We start from the raw sequence: 18,841 nt of genomic DNA, 5'->3' as shown, positions 1-18,841 counted from the left end.
ATGGCTGCAAACACAATCTGCTTCAGCTTTCAAAAAGAACTTCTAATGCTGTCTGTGAACTCTAAGTAGAGCGCTGCTTGTTTCTGTGTGGGTGGATGCAGATTGTGTGCGTTTGTGTGTGTGTGTGTGTGTGTGTGTGTGTGTGTGTGTGTGTGTGTGTGTGTGTGTGTGTGTGTGTGTGTGTGTGTGTGTGTGAGAGAGAGAGAGAGGGGGAGAGAGAGAGTCTATTGGTACAGGCATTTCCAGCTCTGTGACAACTGGCTCTTTAGATCAATACTCTCATCAGCCAGCTGAGTTTGTGAGAAAACATACAAACAGAGTGAGCATGTTTGAGCCTCTTGTGTGAAGACAAGAACATGCAGCATGTGTTTAAAAATCCATATGGGAGAAGAGTTCTGAATTAATGGCTTTACACCTGCTGTCTTGTCTTTATTATAGGCAGGCATAGTATGTATGTGGCCTGGGATCAATACCCCCAACATTTGCTCTGACTCTTTTTTGCATATAGATGAAATGTGCAGGTTGAATACGCTCATCTCATCAGCCTAAATCACACAGAGATTAAGTGTCTCACCGTCTCCCTCTGAGATGCCATAATTGCCCTTAAACTGCTTTAAAGAAACTTTGCTATCAGGTGTGGTCAACTTGACAGAACAATGAAAACAAAACGTATGTAATATATAATATCTAATAGGATCCTAGATGTTTACTGATACTGGATTGTGAATAGGCTGACAGGGATGAATATATGTAATTTACTTTCCCATAAACACTGATAGGAGTACCTGCACTCTTACTTAAGTATAATTGAAGTATGATTTTGAGGTTCTTTACTTGAGTATTCCCATTTTACTACTTTATAATTCTACTCCAGAGGAGAGTCAACAGATAGTTTCCCAAATAATTGTTTATGGTAAACTATGAATTCTATTTCAATATGTCAATTTGAATTAATTCTTTCTTTATTAAGTGCCTAAAACTCGTCTCTGCATTTTCAAATGAGTCGAGTATAACAGACTATGGTTGAGTATTGTGATGTCTTCTTGAAAAAGGGTACAAACGCTAGCTGATGCTTTCATCAGTGTGCAACTCGTACTCTTCTGCATTACAAAAGAATAAAGATACAGCTAGAAGGAACTTAAAGCTAATTAGTTTTACTCTGAAAGCCAACCAGTGTACCTTTAATTGGCATGGACACACCAGGTAAACAATGCATGGATCCTTCAGTATACTGCAAGGATGTCTTCCAGAAATAATCAAATTTTACACACAATGTTAGGATATCAAGTGATTTATGTTTTATTAATATCTAATTATTATTCTAAACTAACCTGATTACACTGCTTTATTCTCATCACACGCTGTGATGACAGGGAGTAGATGCAAAGTGAGACTTCTCGCTGTTTCTGTCTCTGCTATCATTTTCCCTGTGGACCCTAAACAGTGCAACACACACACACACACACACACACACACAGTTTTCTTCAACACCTATCCTCTACACTCCAGGCGAGACTGGATGAGAATGTCTGGATGTTTTACGCTTAGGGGTAATTGTAAAATAAGGGACACCATCAATCCAGCAGGCGGCCATCTTTTATGCACAAGGAGGCAAAATGATAAAAGTGTTGTTGCAAAAAAAAAGAACAATAGAACAAATATAATACAAAACTGTGTGATACCAGAAATGTGTGATACCAAAATCAGTACACTCTATTCATTGTCATTCTGTGTGAATTATACAACTATTCTACTAAAGCCAAATCAGTTAAGTGACACATTTATTCTAATATTCACAAAATGAAATCAAGGAAAATTTGATTTTCTTGCTTCTCACAGATCAATTTACTACGACACACTGGACAAAGTATGTCTGATACATTTTTCCAGGAATACAGGAGTACAGCACCGAAAGTGTGTACAGTACTCATAAAACATTATGAACATTACACCCACATATCATTGTTGAACATTTCATTCCAAAACCATAAGCATTGGTCTTATTGTTATAACAGCCTCCACTCTTCTGCTTTCAGGCTTTCCACCAGATTTTAGAACCTGCTGCAGTGATTTGCTCCCCTTTAAGTCTCAAGAGCATTAGTGAGGTCGGGCACTGATGTTGGGCAATAAGGCCCGGCTCGCAGTCCATGCAAAAGGGGTTGGATGGGGTTGAGGTTGGGGCTCTGTGCAGCCCAGTGAAGTTCTTGCCACAAAGTTGGAGGCACTCTATTCAATATATACTAAATAGCATTGCACTCTATGCAATATATGAGCTTTACCTAGACTGGAACTAATTTATAAGGGCCCAAACCATGAAGGACAGACCCAGACTAAAAGCACACAAAAATATGCAGGGGTATCCCCATACTTTTAACCATGAAGTCCAATCAGACAGAACAAGGCATGACAGCCCATACATTAAACACAACCATACTTACTATCCATGAAATGTAACCCCACGGAACAATCATAATGACTTAGCACACATAAGCTCATATCTCCAACATGATATACATTTGGAGAGTTTAGGTTTGATGGATGGTGGTGATATAGCTGCACATCTCCATGAGAATAGACACACTGTAGATCTCTCTGTCTCCAACAGCTAAACTGTCTGTGATCTCTATGCTCACAGGATTGCTCCACTCCCCAAACACACCTGCAACCTAATTTAGACTCTCTCTCTCTCTCTCTCTCTCTCTCTCTCTCTCTCTCTCTCTCTCTCTTACTTGTAGTCGCTTTTCATGGGGCCAGTTGTAAAACAGTAACACATTTTTACACCAAACACCCAAAATGCATAGACATAGTGGACACTCAGATACTGAACTGTACACACACCTCAAACACACACTGACACACGCGTACATTGATTTCAAATATACTGTCCTTTGAATGTCACTTAACTATAAGCAGCCGAGTGCACGCTCCTTTCAATCACAGGTGGGATTAACATCATCTCACGCACACGCCCGCGTGTGCACACATGCATCTCCGACATGTAGAACAGAACTGTGACAACATCCAACATGCAACCAGCTCCTCACTCTGAGATTAACATCGCAGCACTGACCGTATTAACACAATTGGGAACGTTGAAGTGCACAGCGCAACCGAAATCTAGTCTTCTTCTATACATATTATAAAGGCTAATCTCTCTATCTCCATTAATTCATTATTTCATTCATGCACCACCTCTCTCTCTCTCTCGTCCCCTTTTCCTAATACCTCCAGCCTTCTTCCTTACCTCAGCGCAGCTCTTGTTTGGAGCTCCGAAGCCAAAAAGCGGCTTCACCGACCCAACAACCAGAGCGCTGCACAGTGGAGAGAGAGAGAGAGAGAGAGAGAGAGAGAGAGAGAGAGAGACAGAGAGAGAGAGAGAGAGAGAACCTGCTGTACTCTCAACCACTATTATGCAGTGGTGTCTGTTTTGTGAATGTGTGTGTGTGTGTGTGTGTGTGTGTGTGTGTGTGTGTGTGTGTGTGTGTGTGTTTGTTCTTGCATTATTAACATTTTGAGGACAAAATTCAATTCACACAGTTACATTATGGGGTTCCAACATGGCCAGATTGACATAGTAGGGGGCCTATATGTAGCCATGCATATGTATTCATATTAAGGAGAACATACTTTGGTTAATGTTGACCAAAAAAAAACTAACTGTCATGCAGCCATGACTTTGGGACTTCCAGGGTCCCTTGGGGTGCTCCTTTGCCCATTTAGGTAGCCTACTAAAAGCTAGTCCCCAAAAGCTGTAAATTGTATACTGTGATTTCCTTCACTTTTCCAAACAAAGATTAAATTGACAGAAAGTCAGTTGACTGTGAAATGATTACACCACATCAAGTTTTGGTCCTTGAATCTGGATATTTAGGGCTCAAAACTGTGCTTCCTACTACATGTGAGAATAATGATTCATTTCTAAATCCTGATGTCTGATTTGTTTAGCAGCCCTGAGGCAAACACTGTAGGTGTCACTGAATGTATTTCAACGGGCAGCATTTTTTAGGGTCACAGATAATACAGATTTTTAATTTGAAAATATTTGCTCATGCCTATCTGGCATTCAAAAGCTTCCAGGTTCTGTTCCAACATATCAAACTTGATTTAATGATGGATGAATAGGAATCCGTTGTGGCTATGTTCACCCATGTTTCGAAGGTGTATGAATGAAAAGCAAACCATGAACACATTTAGAGCTTCTTAAAGTTATCTGCAAGGCTCTATCCCTAAATCTATCTAGTTAATAATAGTCATGTCCAACACTGGGCAGATAGGTTTGTTGGAGAAGGAAGTCATGCAAAAGAAGACAGTGAACTCTGGCTCTCTTCCTTAGCACAACTTTAAACAATGTTTCAGTCATTACCTTGTTTAAAAGTTGTATAATAAAACATGACTACGTTTACGAGTTAATTATTTTAGGATAGCAAAGATAACAAATCATTATTCAATTAGCTCAAGAAAAAGAAAGGTGGTTTGATTAAGATAGCAACTAAATGAATTATCTCGAGACAAGTTGAGAAAAGGAAATCATTATCCTGAGATAACAGGATAAAAAAACAACAACCCTGGTTTTAGCATCTCAAATAAATACAGAAAAGCAGTTTAAAGTCCCTGAGACGAACACACTCACAAGCTTTATAATTCTCTTTCCTGCTCAGTGTAATCTCTCCCAATTTCCCATCTTGAACAGAAGCAAGTCTAACAGCTCTAAACCAAGGAGCCGGCAGATAAACTCTGAGCTGATGGACTTTTGGCTGAGCACTGAGACACATCAAAGCATCTGATGCAATGATGGACTGGGGGAAGAAACAGGGTGCTTACTGTAGTCTGGAGGGGTTACACCCTCTCACTGTGTGTGGATGCAACCATTGATGGCACTGGTCTGGGGTCCTGACTCAGAAAATGTTGCTGAAAAACAACACAAAATGATCATAAAGAGACGCTAAATGATAACAAACGTACACAAAACAACATAAAATGACTACAGAGATGCAAAACAACCACAAAGGACACAAAATGACAACAAATACACAAAAAACGACCACACAGAGTGTAAAATGGCTACTACAAAGAGGCACAAAATGACAAAACAACTACAATGGGATGCAACATGACCAAAAGTAGACTCTTTGAGTTTGGGTGTCTTTTTACTATGTAGACAAGGTGGGGGGGGGGGGCTCTTACTGTACATGTCTGTGGCCAGGGGCCCATCATGTAATAATCTATCCATTGATGCAACTACATTTCACATTAAGCATGTCAACACACAGCATGTTTACAGTGATTCTGGCAGCATATTTTTTTTTTTACAGCTGGTGGTGTTGGAGACTAAAAATATTTGCTGCCCTAATTCAACAGAACATTACTGGGACGGAGAGTGAAGTGAGATCAAGCTTCAACAGCCAGTTGTCAGTTGTTTCTCTCTTTCTTTGCTTTCTCACTTTAATCTGCTGTTTAGTGTGCAAATGGGGAAAAAATGGACGTCAATATGCTCACAAATCAATACATGCACTTAAAGCTATCGTTAAAATCAACATTGATGCTAATGGAGCACTCTGGCCTGACACATTGACACCGCCCCCACACACACGCACGCACACACGCACGCACGCACACACACACACACACACACACACACACACACACACACACACACACACATCATACTAGCCTTCACTCTGAACTGACTGAATAATTGAGCAACAGTAAACAGGAAGAGAAGATCCCACCGGGAAGTGTGTGTGTGTGTGTGTGTGTGTGTGTGTGTGTGTGTGTGTGTGTGTGTGTGTGTGTGTGTGTGTGTGTGTGTGTGTGTGTGTTGGTAAGTAAGGGGGGGAGTTGCTCCACATTTGGTGTGTCGTGACATGCATTTACACAGACACCGATGTTTGGGTGGCATGGATCTGTCTGTTTGCGCCCTTTGCAGCGGTTGAGGACAGGAGCTGTATGAAGTTTAACTGTATAAAGAAGTATAAGAAAGTATTATGAAATAGGATTTATTTACTTTTACAGATTTTAGATTTTACTGTTTTGAAAGCATACCGTAACTTAGGTGAGTAAAAATACACCATAAATATTTAAGAAAGCCACACATTTAACTAATGTTAATAACTCATGTAACTAATGTTAGCATTTTAACATTAGTGAGGTGTCAAATACATAGAGCAGACTGTGATTTAATATTAAACTTTATTTCTCTTTATTTGACCTCATTTTAAAATACAAGAACATTGCTACAGTACACCCGATTTGTTTAGATATCTGCAGTTTCGTATGTGGGACCCAACGTCATTTTCATATTCATTTACAGTACAATATGGACAATTTTGGACAATATTGGACACTGGATCCCCTCAATCCATCAAAAAATAAATCTAGGATAAATCTATTCCCAACTGTCTATATATCCTGTAACAGTATCATCTTTATGCATAAGCCATGTGGTGATACAATTCAATACAGTACATCATCTCCATTGGACCAAAATCACAACATTCACACAACTCTGATCCAGAGCAAATCTGCACACAGACCTGACTCTGAGTCAGCCCAAGAACATTTTTACATAAAGATAAAAACAAATATTCAGAATGTATCCATCCATTGTCTGCTGCTTATCTGGGTCTGGGTGCTGGTACAGTAACAAGGCAAGCAAAATAGCCCAGATGCCCTTCTCCCTGGCTTCTTCCTCCAGCTCCTGCTGGGAGAACCCGAGGCGTTTCCAGGCCAGATGGGATATATAATCCCTCAGTGTGCTCTAGATCTGCCCAGAGGAAATCCTTTCAGTTGGATGTGTCTCCACAGACATCCAGGGGGAATCCTAATCAGACACTCAAACCCTCTTAACTGGCTCCTTCCTATGCAAAGGAGCAGCACTGTTAGTCCAGACGCCCTGCACACACACAACAACAAAAAACCTCATCTCAGTAAATTATATTTGTGATGGGTACTACCCAAAGCTCATGGCCTAAATCTAAAAGATAGGGCATGGGTAGGAGGGAGTTTGCATGTCAGAAGGGTGAACTCTATTCAGCAAATGAAGAGGTGGCTAACATGGGTGTTGGATGGTTTTATCATTCACTTCCCCTCCATTTTCTAACAAATGTAAACACTTTTGTGGCAATTTTATCTAATTAAAAGCTACCATGTGAACGCCTACAGAAGGCATTTGGTATGACTCCTGTTTCGAGTTTGTTAATCACTTCTTTATGAGGCAGTCCAAGTCATTGTTAATGGACTAACTAGAGCTTCTCACGACGCTTCACATCTCATAAAAAAACAAAAAAAAAAACAGTTAAAAAGTAGAACTAGCGGCGATCCCAAAGATGTGTCAGTGTCACTGGAATAGTCTGCTGAAAACACACAGCCATCACAAACAGTGATGCAGACAGACAAGTATTCCGTAAATCGACAGGTCGCCAGCGCGAAAGGACTGTTCGCATCTCGATTGACAGCAAACAACAAAGCTCTGCCTTTGAAGAGCAAAACACCTCTACTTTCTCTGACTCTCATCTTGAGTGCCTGATAAGAGCTGAGAGTCCCACGGAGACATGAAGGCGTTGTGTGGGCTGCTGCAGAGAGTGGGATAAAAGCTTTGAAGGTCCACACACGACAAAAAAGGAAGAAAAAGAGATGACCACATGCTGCTGTTAACAGAGATATTTCATTCTTTTTTACAACGGATGAAATGGAGTTGAAGCCATGTTAGGATAAAAGTTGACAACCTTCTTATGCACAGAATGTAGTCTGATAGAAATATGACAAGTACATCTGTTTTGTATCCTATTAAACAGGGTTTTTCCAAAGGTTTACAATAATGTCACTGTGTGCAGAACGTTTTACCACATTTTTCAAATGATTCTGATGGCATAATGATGGCTGTTAGTGCACTGTGTTGCTTTCAGTTCATTCGTGATCCAAGATGGTGGAGACCTAACCCATTTGCCAGGTGGCCAGAAACACAACTCCAAATGAACGATGATGTTGCTCTGTGTCTGCTGGAAGTTTGTCTTATCAACTTTTTAAGGTGATAATTTGCCAGGGTTGAGTTTACAGGTTGACGTGCTGCCCCCAAGTGGCCAAAAAGTTTACATCGTCATAACAGGCCAACAAGTCCTCCAATCCATACGACCACATAGGTCGTTTGTTCCTACCTTCTAATACGCCCCACAGGAGCATTTGTTATATTAGCGCCCATAAAAAAAAAAAAAATTATTGGTTTCTTCCTTTAAACTGAGAAACTGAAATCTGGCCGGAACACAAAGGAGTAACACTGTTTTTTTCTCTTAAAAACTCTGAGCAAAATCATTACACAGTCCCTTTCAGTGAGGCTTCTATTGGCCAACACTGGTTGCATGCCATGTGCTTTTTTGTAACCTGGATACCCCCGAATCTCAGAGAAACTGAATGATAGGTACACATTTAGCCATTTCACTCTTTGCAAATGAACTCTTACAGGCACAAAAACACAGCAGGCTCCAACTCCCGCTAATCAGACTTCAATTTAGGCATCACACACTTCTCTCTGTAGCAAATCCTTGAAAGGAACCCCAGGTGATTCAGCCCCACACATTTTCCACCTGTACCAAAGATGACTAATCTGTGGCCTCCTCCGCATTAAACCTCTCCTCCTCCACACCGAGACTGCAGTCACTGCTGCACTGGCCTCAAACAACCCTGAACAATGGCTGCAGTTGGACAGACTGGAACCAGTCAATCCACAGCAGCAGAGGTGACAAACACAACAAGTTGGATTATGTTTCTCTCAGCTGCACAAATTAGTCAGATGTCTATTCTTTTAACAGTCAGACACATTTGTTAAAGCACATAAACTAGCCTCATTTTATTTGGACGGTGAAAGCATTTAGTCCTGGGAAATCTGCGCAGGGATTCATTGATACTTCACAGAGGTAAAGACTAAAAACCCATGCTGGAAATCAAAAAGCCTAGAGGCAACTTTTTGTTTTTCTTTTTGTAAATTCCTGGTTATGTTAATGTGGCAGACCACACACACAGACCACACACACACACACACACACACACACACACACACACACACACACACACACAGACACACACACGTAGTAGTTATAAGTGCTACGGCTGAAATGATAACAGCTATCTGTAGAGTTTTCATAGAGATCTGTACCTTGCCAACAGATCTCTATGAAAACTCATTTTCTTTACTATATTACTATCTATGTATTTATTTGGAAACTAGCAAATTTCCCCAGATTACCCAATATGTTGCTTTATTATTATTTTACAGCAGTACCAGCTTCTAGTGGTGTCCTGGTCCCAGGAAAGCAATAGATAGGCTACATTACTCAAGTTTTCTAAACACACATTAGCCATTTATGGCATCAAAACCAAACAAATGTATTCAAAGAGTAGTCTAAAACAGGCCTTATTTTTTTCAACTCCTGAAATCCACTTAATCTCACAACCTGGAAATGTTCAGTAAAACAGTGATTCAGCGTTGCATGGAAGTAATTCAGCCTGAGCTTTTCATCCACTGACATTTAGTTCCAGTAGAGTGTCACAGCACTGTTTCTTCAATAATGTTTAGAGGTAGAAAGATCTCTATTTTTTGTTATTTAGAAATAACAATGCTGAATTATGTTACCACTCTTTCAGCAGGGGTGACCAGCTCCTGCGTAATGAGTGTAACAAAAGACAAACAAAAACAACAGGCAAGGTGGTTTCTGGCTGCAAGATCGGTTAAAGTGCAATCAGGTGAATCAGTGTGATAGGGGAACACTAGGAGCCTGAGGCAGGTACAGTCCTAATCCCAGACCTCTACCCTCTGTGGTGACTCACTCCTAGATACAATCAGACACAAGCTCTGCAGGAGAAATCCGCGTCCACTCTGACCCAACATGAGCTATTGTTAATAGCGTATAAGAGGAAAACATTATGACAAATTATATTGGTTTCTGTTAACCACGTGAAGCCGGAAACATAAAAAAATAATGATCAGAAAATTGAGGTGTTTTTTTTTTACCTTTTAACACAATTTAAAAAAATATTATGCAACTTAAATGTGCATGCATGATTTTTTTGTTTGCATGATTTTTGGTTTTCATGGCAATTTATTGATCTCAATTGTTGTGAAGTAATTTATTTATCATTCTTTTATTATGTTTTTAAGGTATAGCAATTACATACGGAAACTGTATTTAGATTTCATTCATATAATACATACCATAATACACACAGGACATGTATATTATCAATATTGATCGGTTGTTTTTATCTACTCACTACTCTTCGATCACTCCAACATCATTATAATTTGTATTTATATTATTATATCTATCACTATCTCACTTTACTCTGGAATATTGAGAAACTGCACAATTGGTTAAAGTCTATTTCTTGAACAAATATTATATTGACGCACATAAACATGTACATACACTGCCTTTGGGTAGTGCACACTATATCGTGTTTCTACTAAAAAAATAAGCAAGAGATCAAGACATTTAAAAAGCAAAAGCAATATAGTGCAGAAACACAAACAAGTCAACAGCACCACAAATCGATACGGCATTTATTTATTTCAGAAACTGTAATACTGTGATCACTGCAAATGTCTTTATCATACCTTTACATTTTACAAAGACAATGGATCCGGGATGTAAACAGTATTTTCCCCTCTGTAAAACACATTTTCCTCTTCAAATTGTGTGCTTGATCTCCTGTCGAAGCTGATTGCTTTACTGTTAAGTTTGTTCTTCCAACAGGAGGAAACAAAACGGATCACGACACAGCATTAGAAGCTGTGACTCTGAACTTTGTGAAACCTTCCTCCCCTGCTGCAATCTCGAACCACATGTTGTGCTTGACTGAAAACCAGCATCCCTACAGAACAAACAACATCCAGCCTGCTCCTGTCTGATCAGTGATGCTTGAGGAAAAGAAAGGTTCAAATTCTTTGAAGTGAATAAAGTCGAGCACTTTCCTCTGTTTGTCAGGAACTGCACTGGCAAGAAAACTACGGAGAAACATCAACGAGATTGCACAGGAATGGATCAATTCACCCTTCTTATCCAAAACATGTCAACACAATCCTTTTTATAAAACATTGTGCAAAGGTTCTTCAAAATAAAGATATTACAAAATGGAACATTTGAACATCTGAACATTTCCCATATCCCTCGGAAAAGCACCAAAAAACAAAGCTGAGGAAAGAAAAGAAAAAACTAAATGCACTGTAAATGAACTCAACATTCACAATGGAGTAACTGGTGTGTGTGTCTTTATGCCTTTGTATAAGGTGTAAAGTGGACAACTGTATCTAACATCCAACTTTTATTCAAGATTCGAGCAAAACATCTGCACAGTTTGTCATTTGGCCATACTTTATTTGAAATACAAAAACTAGAGCACTTTCCATGTACAATAAAATACGAAATATTACCTACTAGTCATCATTTAAGCATCGGCATACTGTAGTGCTCAAAACAATTTACAGTCAAAACTTCCTGGATCGGGAACATTACTGCCTATGGAACTCATATGGTGTGTATATTTTGAGGATTTCACATTAGTGGATGACTACTAGACTCCTTTTCACAACTTGCTAAGCTGTTAAAACAACCAAATTATATCACCAGGCAAAACAACTGAGCAATTGACTGTTCAGTGGTGTTGTTACAATCCACGCAGACTGACAAGAGATTCTTAAAACAGAACCTTCTTCATCTTTTTTTTTTTGTTAAGAGTTCACTCATCTCCCTGCAAAACTGCAGAGCTGAATGTCGGTTATAGTAAACATCACATTTCTTTAGGCTCGTTGAGATTCTCTTTACATTCGGACCGGGTGCCGTTCTGCGCTATATACTGCAGGGTTTTTAAATTGCATCAATTTAAGACGCAACTTTACTTGAAGAGATTCAAAAACTGGGAGTGTTTTTTTTCATCAAAGGCTTTGATAGAAGAGGACAGGGAAGGAATTAAGGCTTAAACTACATTTGTGAACAACCGTTTCAATGTACATGCTCAAGTTAGCGAGCTGAAATAACGCCAACACGGACACCTGGCTTAGGAAATAGCTTTGTGGCTCCAGCTTGGGCTGTAAGTAGCTTTGTGATTTGGGGGAACATTTCTTCCAATACACTCTAATTGAAGGGGCCAGCTGCCCTGAAAGATATACTGCATGTAACTGAATGCAAAGGCACACACACCGACACATTTCCAATACACTTCACACACTCTTGTCCCTGTGTCTGGAGGCTGGCCAGCCTGATTGTGTTCAGTAAATATATTCATGCGAAACAAAAGAAAGGCTGAAGCCTCGCAGCAGATTCCCTATACAAACATTTATGAGGCAGAGTCTTCAACTGTGAGTATGAAACTGATTAAAACGAATAAGTGAGTAAGGAGACTGTGCGCGCGTGTGTGTGTGTGTGTGTGTTATCAGGTGTTTATTTTTCAGGATGAAGAAGAGCCTTTCCCTTTCATCTGTTCCCCAGATGCTGTTTCAAAGGCACGTCCCTGCTCTGCCTGGGAGTAAATGACCAAAATAAGTGACTCTAGGCACGACTGGATAGACTGATGTACATTCACACAATGACTACAAACACTGCCACTGGTACAGTACGTACTGTAGCTCCTTCTTATCATGGGCATTTTATTCTAACCAAATAAGTAATATTTTTTGATGTATAACTTTCTCAAAAAAATCCTCACATTCTCAACAAATACTGAACCTGAGGAAAACTACAGATGTTCACACACACACACACACACACACACACACACACACACACACACACACACACACACACACACACACACACACACACACACACACCTTCTGTTTTTTGTTTTTTTTCTTCTAATCTGTACTTGTGTGGCCTCCCGGTCAATGTCTGACTGGTTGTTAAAGAGGCGTGGGGAAAAACACAAGAGTGACTGGCAGTACATTTAATAATCATGACATTTCCACTGGTCATCACTAGAGGGTACTGTAAGCAACATGACAGCAGGCTTGGGCACCACAAAATACAACATAATACAGAATAAAAAGCATATAGTTAAGAAAGAAAGCCATTTAAATAATATAGCTAGTGATCTTTTTCTTGAGGAACTAAACACTGATGTCAGTTGTACTGTACGAATAGAACAACTTATTTATTGGTATTATAATACAAGGAAATAAATTAACCTGGGAAAAAAAGTCCCCTCTTACTTTTCCCTCCCAAAAAAATGTCTGTCATTTCTTATCAGCTGGCTCTCTGTATTCCAGACAGTGGGATGGCGAGTGGAGTCCTCTCTTCCCTTTTTTTCCTCAAAGCATGATGTCCGCTGCTTCAAAAGGAAGAAGATGGAGGCTCTTGTGCAGCAGAGGCTGGTGTCTTTTAAGTGTAACAACTTTGAAAACATCTTTTCCCAAATTGAACTCCCTTTTTTTGAGAGAGACAGGAGTCCTGACTTCTTCCTATTGCTTTTAAGACACATACAACTGGGATGGACCAAAGCACTCTGGATATCAGTTATGTTTAAATGGCACCACTTGCTGATGGCTTATAAATATACTCCTCTGTCAGGTGTTGGTTTGTGCTGTAGAGACAGACAGGATGCTGTAATCCCGATCTGAGTGACACAGAGGAGAAAAAGAAAATTTAAAAAACACTTTACAAATGTTTCCCTCCTGTTCAGAGGCAGATTGACCTGCTTCCATGTCGTTGGCTTTGAGGAGAGGAAACACTAAAGTTCCTTCCATTTACATGTGAAGAAAATGAAAACCTCTCCTGTGTCCAGTGGTCTTGAGGCTTCAGATTCATTACTGTATGTGTTTGTTTGTTTGTAAGTGGCTGGGCTGGCAGATTTGTCGTGTACCTGTCTGACTTTGCGTGGCATTTTCAGAGACGTTTTTACTTTAAGTCACATGGATGTCTCTGCTACCCTCTGCTGTGGCGGGTTTGGTTTGGCCCAAAGGACTCAAGTTGCCCTTTAAGAGAAGCTGGGCAACATGAGAAAAACAATTCATTGAAAAAGAAAAGAAAAAAGGCCAGATATCTATTCTAGGTTGTCCTCAGAAAGAGAAGCACATCCACTGAAAAAGCATGGCTGACCTCTTGAGAAAGAGGAGGGAGGGAAAGAGCTTCCTCTTTGTTGGCAATTTTGCAAAAACAATTTTGGCACAGCGAGATGAGAGAAAGATGAATTCAGCAACGCTCTCGTGGTCCCATTGGAGAGTAGAGGTCAGTCCTTCATAATCTGATGAACAACATCCATTTGTCTTGCGTCTCATCCTGAGAGGTTTAACAGTGGGGTCTGTGGAGACTGAGGCTGGTCGACAATATTACCCGCCGATGTTTGAAGCCAATGGAAGATGGTCGGAGGGTTCAGCATCAGGCTAATTTAGTCCAACAACAAGTCTCCACTGTTCTTGTGCACAATGTCTTCCCCCTCTGCGTCCAGACTGTGTGTGCCGATGTATGTGTATGTGTGTGTGTGTGTGTGTGTGTGTGTGTGTGTGTGTGTGTGTGTGTGTGTGTGAGAGAGAGAGAGAGTTAAAATGTGCAAGTCGGAGTCAGTTCATGTCGATGGTGTTGAAGACCCACTCTGTGAACTTCTTGAGCTTAGCGGCAGAGGTCTGGGACTCCTCCTGCAGTCTCTGGTTGTCCTCCCACAGCCTCTTGATCTGACCCTGAAGTCTCACCTTCTCTTCACGCTCCTGTGAAAGATGGACAAAGTTAATAAATTAAACAAGTTATTGAGAAGTTACATTTGAAAGAAAAAAAAACAAAAAACTATAATAGAATGAGTGCCTCACAAGCTCAAATGTAGATAAACAATAACATCTAAAAACAAAAACAATCTAAACCCCTTCCTCTCTGTATAAATATAATAAACACTGTTTGGTGTTTACATAAACATCTCAGTGAGTCACACTTCAAAGAACTTAAGGGCTTTGTGGGTAGATTTTATGAGTTGACATTTTGAATCTGCCTAAAAGCACAACTAAACTAATTCCCTAGTTGGGTGCATGAGCATAAATCTTTAGCCAATTAAAGAACACACTGAAACTGTGTAGAGTTTTGCTCCATGCTGTCAGTCAGCTGCAAGCTCATTGCTACTGGCTTGAGGGTGGTTGAAGGAGGTGAGAGTGAAACATATTAGTTTCCCTGGTGTCAAAAAGATCTATTTCTCCTTTAAACATTACAAATGCGGACAGCTAAACGCTTTTCAATATTTCACAGACAGAGAATTTACTAAGAATTGCGTGAGAAATAAATCACAACCAGACTGCAGCAACTTCGTGGGGGAAAACGCTTCACTGTAAGGAGGTCAGAGAAGTTAACAGGCCTAGTTTACAACTAGCAGCTCAAATCTGTAACAGGAACAGAGGGCTACAGCCTTTAGCTCTCAGTACTGTCAGCTAAGAAGGATGTGACAGGGCTACTGTGCAACACCAAAACCAGATGAATTAAAAACATTCCTTGATGCTGCTTTTATAAGTACAATTTAGTGTTGAAATGGATCCATCCAGTCTGGGATCAACATTAAAATGCTGGTATAATGATGTGAGGAATGTCTTCTTGGTGCACAATGGGCGGTGTAGTACCAACTGAACATCCATAGCTAGTTAAACCTCGTTGCTGACTTTCTTCACAGTCGCAATCCGTTATTCTTCAAACAGATACTTTTGGCAGGATAATAGGCCACAGTCTGAAGATTGTTCCTTGACTACAAGGGATACTTTTAGGAGTATGTGAACCTAATAATAGTTGCATAAATGTGCTGTCAAAAAACTGTTTGGCACTAGAGAGTTAGCCTGGATGATCACGCATCTAAAGCAAGCAACGCATCCCTTTTACACAAAGTGGAAGTACTGGGAATGTAGACACAAACTGGAGATCACCATTTGAGTCCATTAGTTTAAACGGTTTAATAAGCAGCAGAGCGGAACCAAATCAACAGTGGCATCGCTCAACTGCTGACTGTGTATTTTCTATTGAAGACAAAATATTTATTTCATTTATTTATGTATTTGACAGGGACAATGCTCATTAATCAACGGCAAAGCAACTGTAAATGAGCCAGAGTTAGCTCAGCAGGCTAATTTTCATCTGTTGTCCCTGGCCAGTTTGAAAAAGGCAACCTCATTTATTTACAACCCCTGCTCCCTGTGCCACAATCCACTGTATGCAAATCAACCATGGCCTTTCATTTTTCATCCCTGGGGAGCCAGGGAGTTCTTGATAGACAAAATGTATATCATGCATATGTATATGTGCATAGGTTTGTGTTCTCTCCCACCTTCTTCAGGTCCTCCTGGAGCATCTTCACCATGGCCTCCAGCTTAGTCACCTTCCTCTCCAGCCCTATGTGACCCTCACTGTGGAGAACAAGTACAGTAGTTGGCCTTGTTAATACACTCAATAATAGTATATAATATCATTTTATTCAATTATGACCTCAAGACTCTGTGCAGAACCATGAGTAAACATGGTTTAGACTACAGTATGTGCATTGGTTTACGGTTTATTCTCTACATTCATTCACTGTACCTGTATAGTAGTTTCTGTTCAACCTGTATTTTCTGTACAATCTGCTCACTCGCTACATTTATTTATCTACTTTTATCTATATGCACATGCTACTGTTTGCACTTTCTAGTTAGATTCTGTTGTACTGTTACAACAGAAGCTAATCTAATATGACCCCATTTTTGGAAAAATACTTTGAAGACCAGATCTTGTTTTTATAAAGAAAATATTTTTATTTGAAAATAATTCTAATAAAAACACATTGAATAAAACAAGGTAGGCTGTTGTGTTTAACATCTTGTAAATAAAATAATATTTTCAATATCTTTTTAGATGAAACGGTAAATATTTCCATGGCCTTCAGCTGAATGACTGCTCTGGTAATGGGCATCCCATCATTCCGTTTTATAGTCACGTAATCACACACACTCCTGTCAATCTCTTGGAAGTGGCCGCTTTGAGGACCACGGTAAGATTTTCTATGGCTGTTTGCATGTTTAGACGGTGTATCATCTCCATGACAACACCTCGTTGTACGTCCGTTCTGACTTCCGACTTTTAGGCTTTTTTGTAGCTGGATATATCATTTGTTGCCCCTAAATATGAACGTGGATAATGTTAGTGATAGTGAGATGCTTGCTACAGTTACACATCTAGGGATGAATCGGCAAAAAACCTGTTTTATTTCTCTTATTCACGGCTTTGTTCCAACGCCGCTGGGCGCTCTCTCTTCAGTAACTCTCCATCTGGCTTGACCACATAACGTTACCGTGCTTTCAGGCGGTCGTTGAGGCTCCATCTAAAACTCTGCCATTTCGACCAGCTGTTTGTAACATTAAAATAAAATGGATTATGGATCATTTCATTTCTATCGTTTATAGCTGACTTTACCAGCTGACTTCTCTATTGGCTGTTGAAACAGGTGACATCCCTTACGTTCTAAAACCAGCCTCTGCGACTTGAACAGCTGGCTCGAGTCCAGCTGAGACTTTGTTCGAGACGATCGCTGTGTCTCTCCATGTTTCATGCCCTGGCACTAGCTAGCTAGCTGTGAGGGACAGTGACTCGCTTTAGTTAGGAGGGCAACACGCGTTTTACTCATTTCGTGTTGTTGGGTACATCTGTTGTTGTGGGTGTATTAACATAAAAAAGTCTAGACCCCAAATATAAGACAACCCCACTTTTTCAGACATATTTCCAGAAAGAAAAAAAACGTCTTATATTCGGACCAATACCGTAATAACAATCTAAACAGGAGCTGTACAGTGAGAACACTTCTTAAATTAACTGATCTAGTCTATTTTTAGTGGTAGGTAACTATGATTAGCTTTACAGATGAGGTAGTGAACTACATATTTCCCTTCAAAAAGGAAAGCAACAGGCAACACTTGTACTCTGTGTCTTGTTTGGCTGCAACACGAACAAGCTGCAGTCCTGAGGCCACATGTGTTTCCTGCATATTTCTTGTGTATGATGATGTATGATTTTGGACTTTGGTATTCGCATTCCCTTTCAGGTATTATTAGGGTATGGTGTGAATGGAAGTAAATAAAATGTTGAAACAAACTGGTAAAGAGCGTATGGGTATGGTGTTACCTAGATGAGGGCCGTGACAGTGGAGCAGGCTGCAGCTCTATGTGGGCCTGTTGGGGACTGGAGGCGCCGCTGTTTCGGTGGTTTGAATCTCCGAACACATAACTTCTCTGGACTGGAAGAAGACCAAAATGGACAAAAGGTGAAAATAAGTCAAAGTTACAAATACACAAAATTAAAGGCAGGTGCAGGCAGACGCATAATAAAAAAAAAAATGCCTCTAACTGAAAACGTAGGTAAGACTATTAATAATGTAAAATACATACAGTACATACATGGTGTAACAGCGCAATGATGACAGTCTACATCATAATAACTGGACACAACCTAGGCTAATTTGATGTTATCTTTATTAATATTTATTTATTTATGGATCATAACATACAAAATTCACTAAAGCCAAGTGCTTATTTTAGTGTACTTGTGCAAAGGAGATGAACTACACAAATGGAAAGAAATATGTGCACTTATTAGTAATTGGTAATACCGTAGTGTGTGTTTCTTTCACTCTCAAATGTACTGGCCACATCCACCAGGTGTGTCCACTCTAGGGGGCTGTCCCTGTCTTGAGACGGGAGAGGCATCAGCTCCTGAGGGAGGGGTCCACGATGACGCTCCACCAAATCAACCAATGATGTGTCAGATGCTGAAAGGTCACCTATAAACAGAAATTAGGTTGTGGAAAGAACTGAATGTAAAACTACCTTTTTTTATGGCTATTATGTATTTTCAATCAAAACAGGGCA

At 40.0% G+C, this 18,841-nt stretch overlaps 2 protein-coding genes across 3 annotated transcripts in view; both read right to left on the bottom strand.

Moving 5' to 3' along the window:
• Nucleotides 1-3,381, bottom strand: part of LOC144533724 (regulator of G-protein signaling 6-like) — an 88,858-nt gene extending 85,477 nt beyond the window's left edge. The window contains exon 1 of the mRNA XM_078275269.1: nucleotides 3,245-3,381. The gene's annotated coding sequence lies outside the window, so the exon portion shown is untranslated. The remainder of the gene's footprint in view (nucleotides 1-3,244) is intronic.
• Nucleotides 3,382-10,538: 7,157 nt separating this feature from the next.
• sipa1l1 (signal-induced proliferation-associated 1 like 1) overlaps nucleotides 10,539-18,841 on the bottom strand; it is a 92,983-nt gene continuing 84,680 nt past the window's right edge. Inside the window, exons 19-23 of one of the 2 annotated variants that reach the window (XM_078274377.1) lie at nucleotides 18,583-18,753; nucleotides 18,099-18,210; nucleotides 16,273-16,351; nucleotides 14,574-14,686; nucleotides 10,539-13,599 (exon numbers count right to left, since the gene is read on the bottom strand). In XM_078274377.1, coding sequence (XP_078130503.1) covers nucleotides 13,506-13,599; nucleotides 14,574-14,686; nucleotides 16,273-16,351; nucleotides 18,099-18,210; nucleotides 18,583-18,753 — 569 coding nt within the window. In that variant the 3' untranslated portion in view covers nucleotides 10,539-13,505. Of the gene's footprint in view, nucleotides 13,600-14,448; nucleotides 14,687-16,272; nucleotides 16,352-18,098; nucleotides 18,211-18,582; nucleotides 18,754-18,841 lie in introns of those variants that run through there. The other variant, XM_078274378.1, reaches the window with a different exon arrangement.

The sequence above is a fragment of the Sander vitreus genome, chromosome 18 (assembly GCF_031162955.1).
Source record: "Sander vitreus isolate 19-12246 chromosome 18, sanVit1, whole genome shotgun sequence".
Lineage (NCBI taxonomy): Eukaryota > Metazoa > Chordata > Actinopteri > Perciformes > Percidae > Sander > Sander vitreus.
This window is presented reverse-complemented; position numbering and strand designations above follow the sequence as displayed.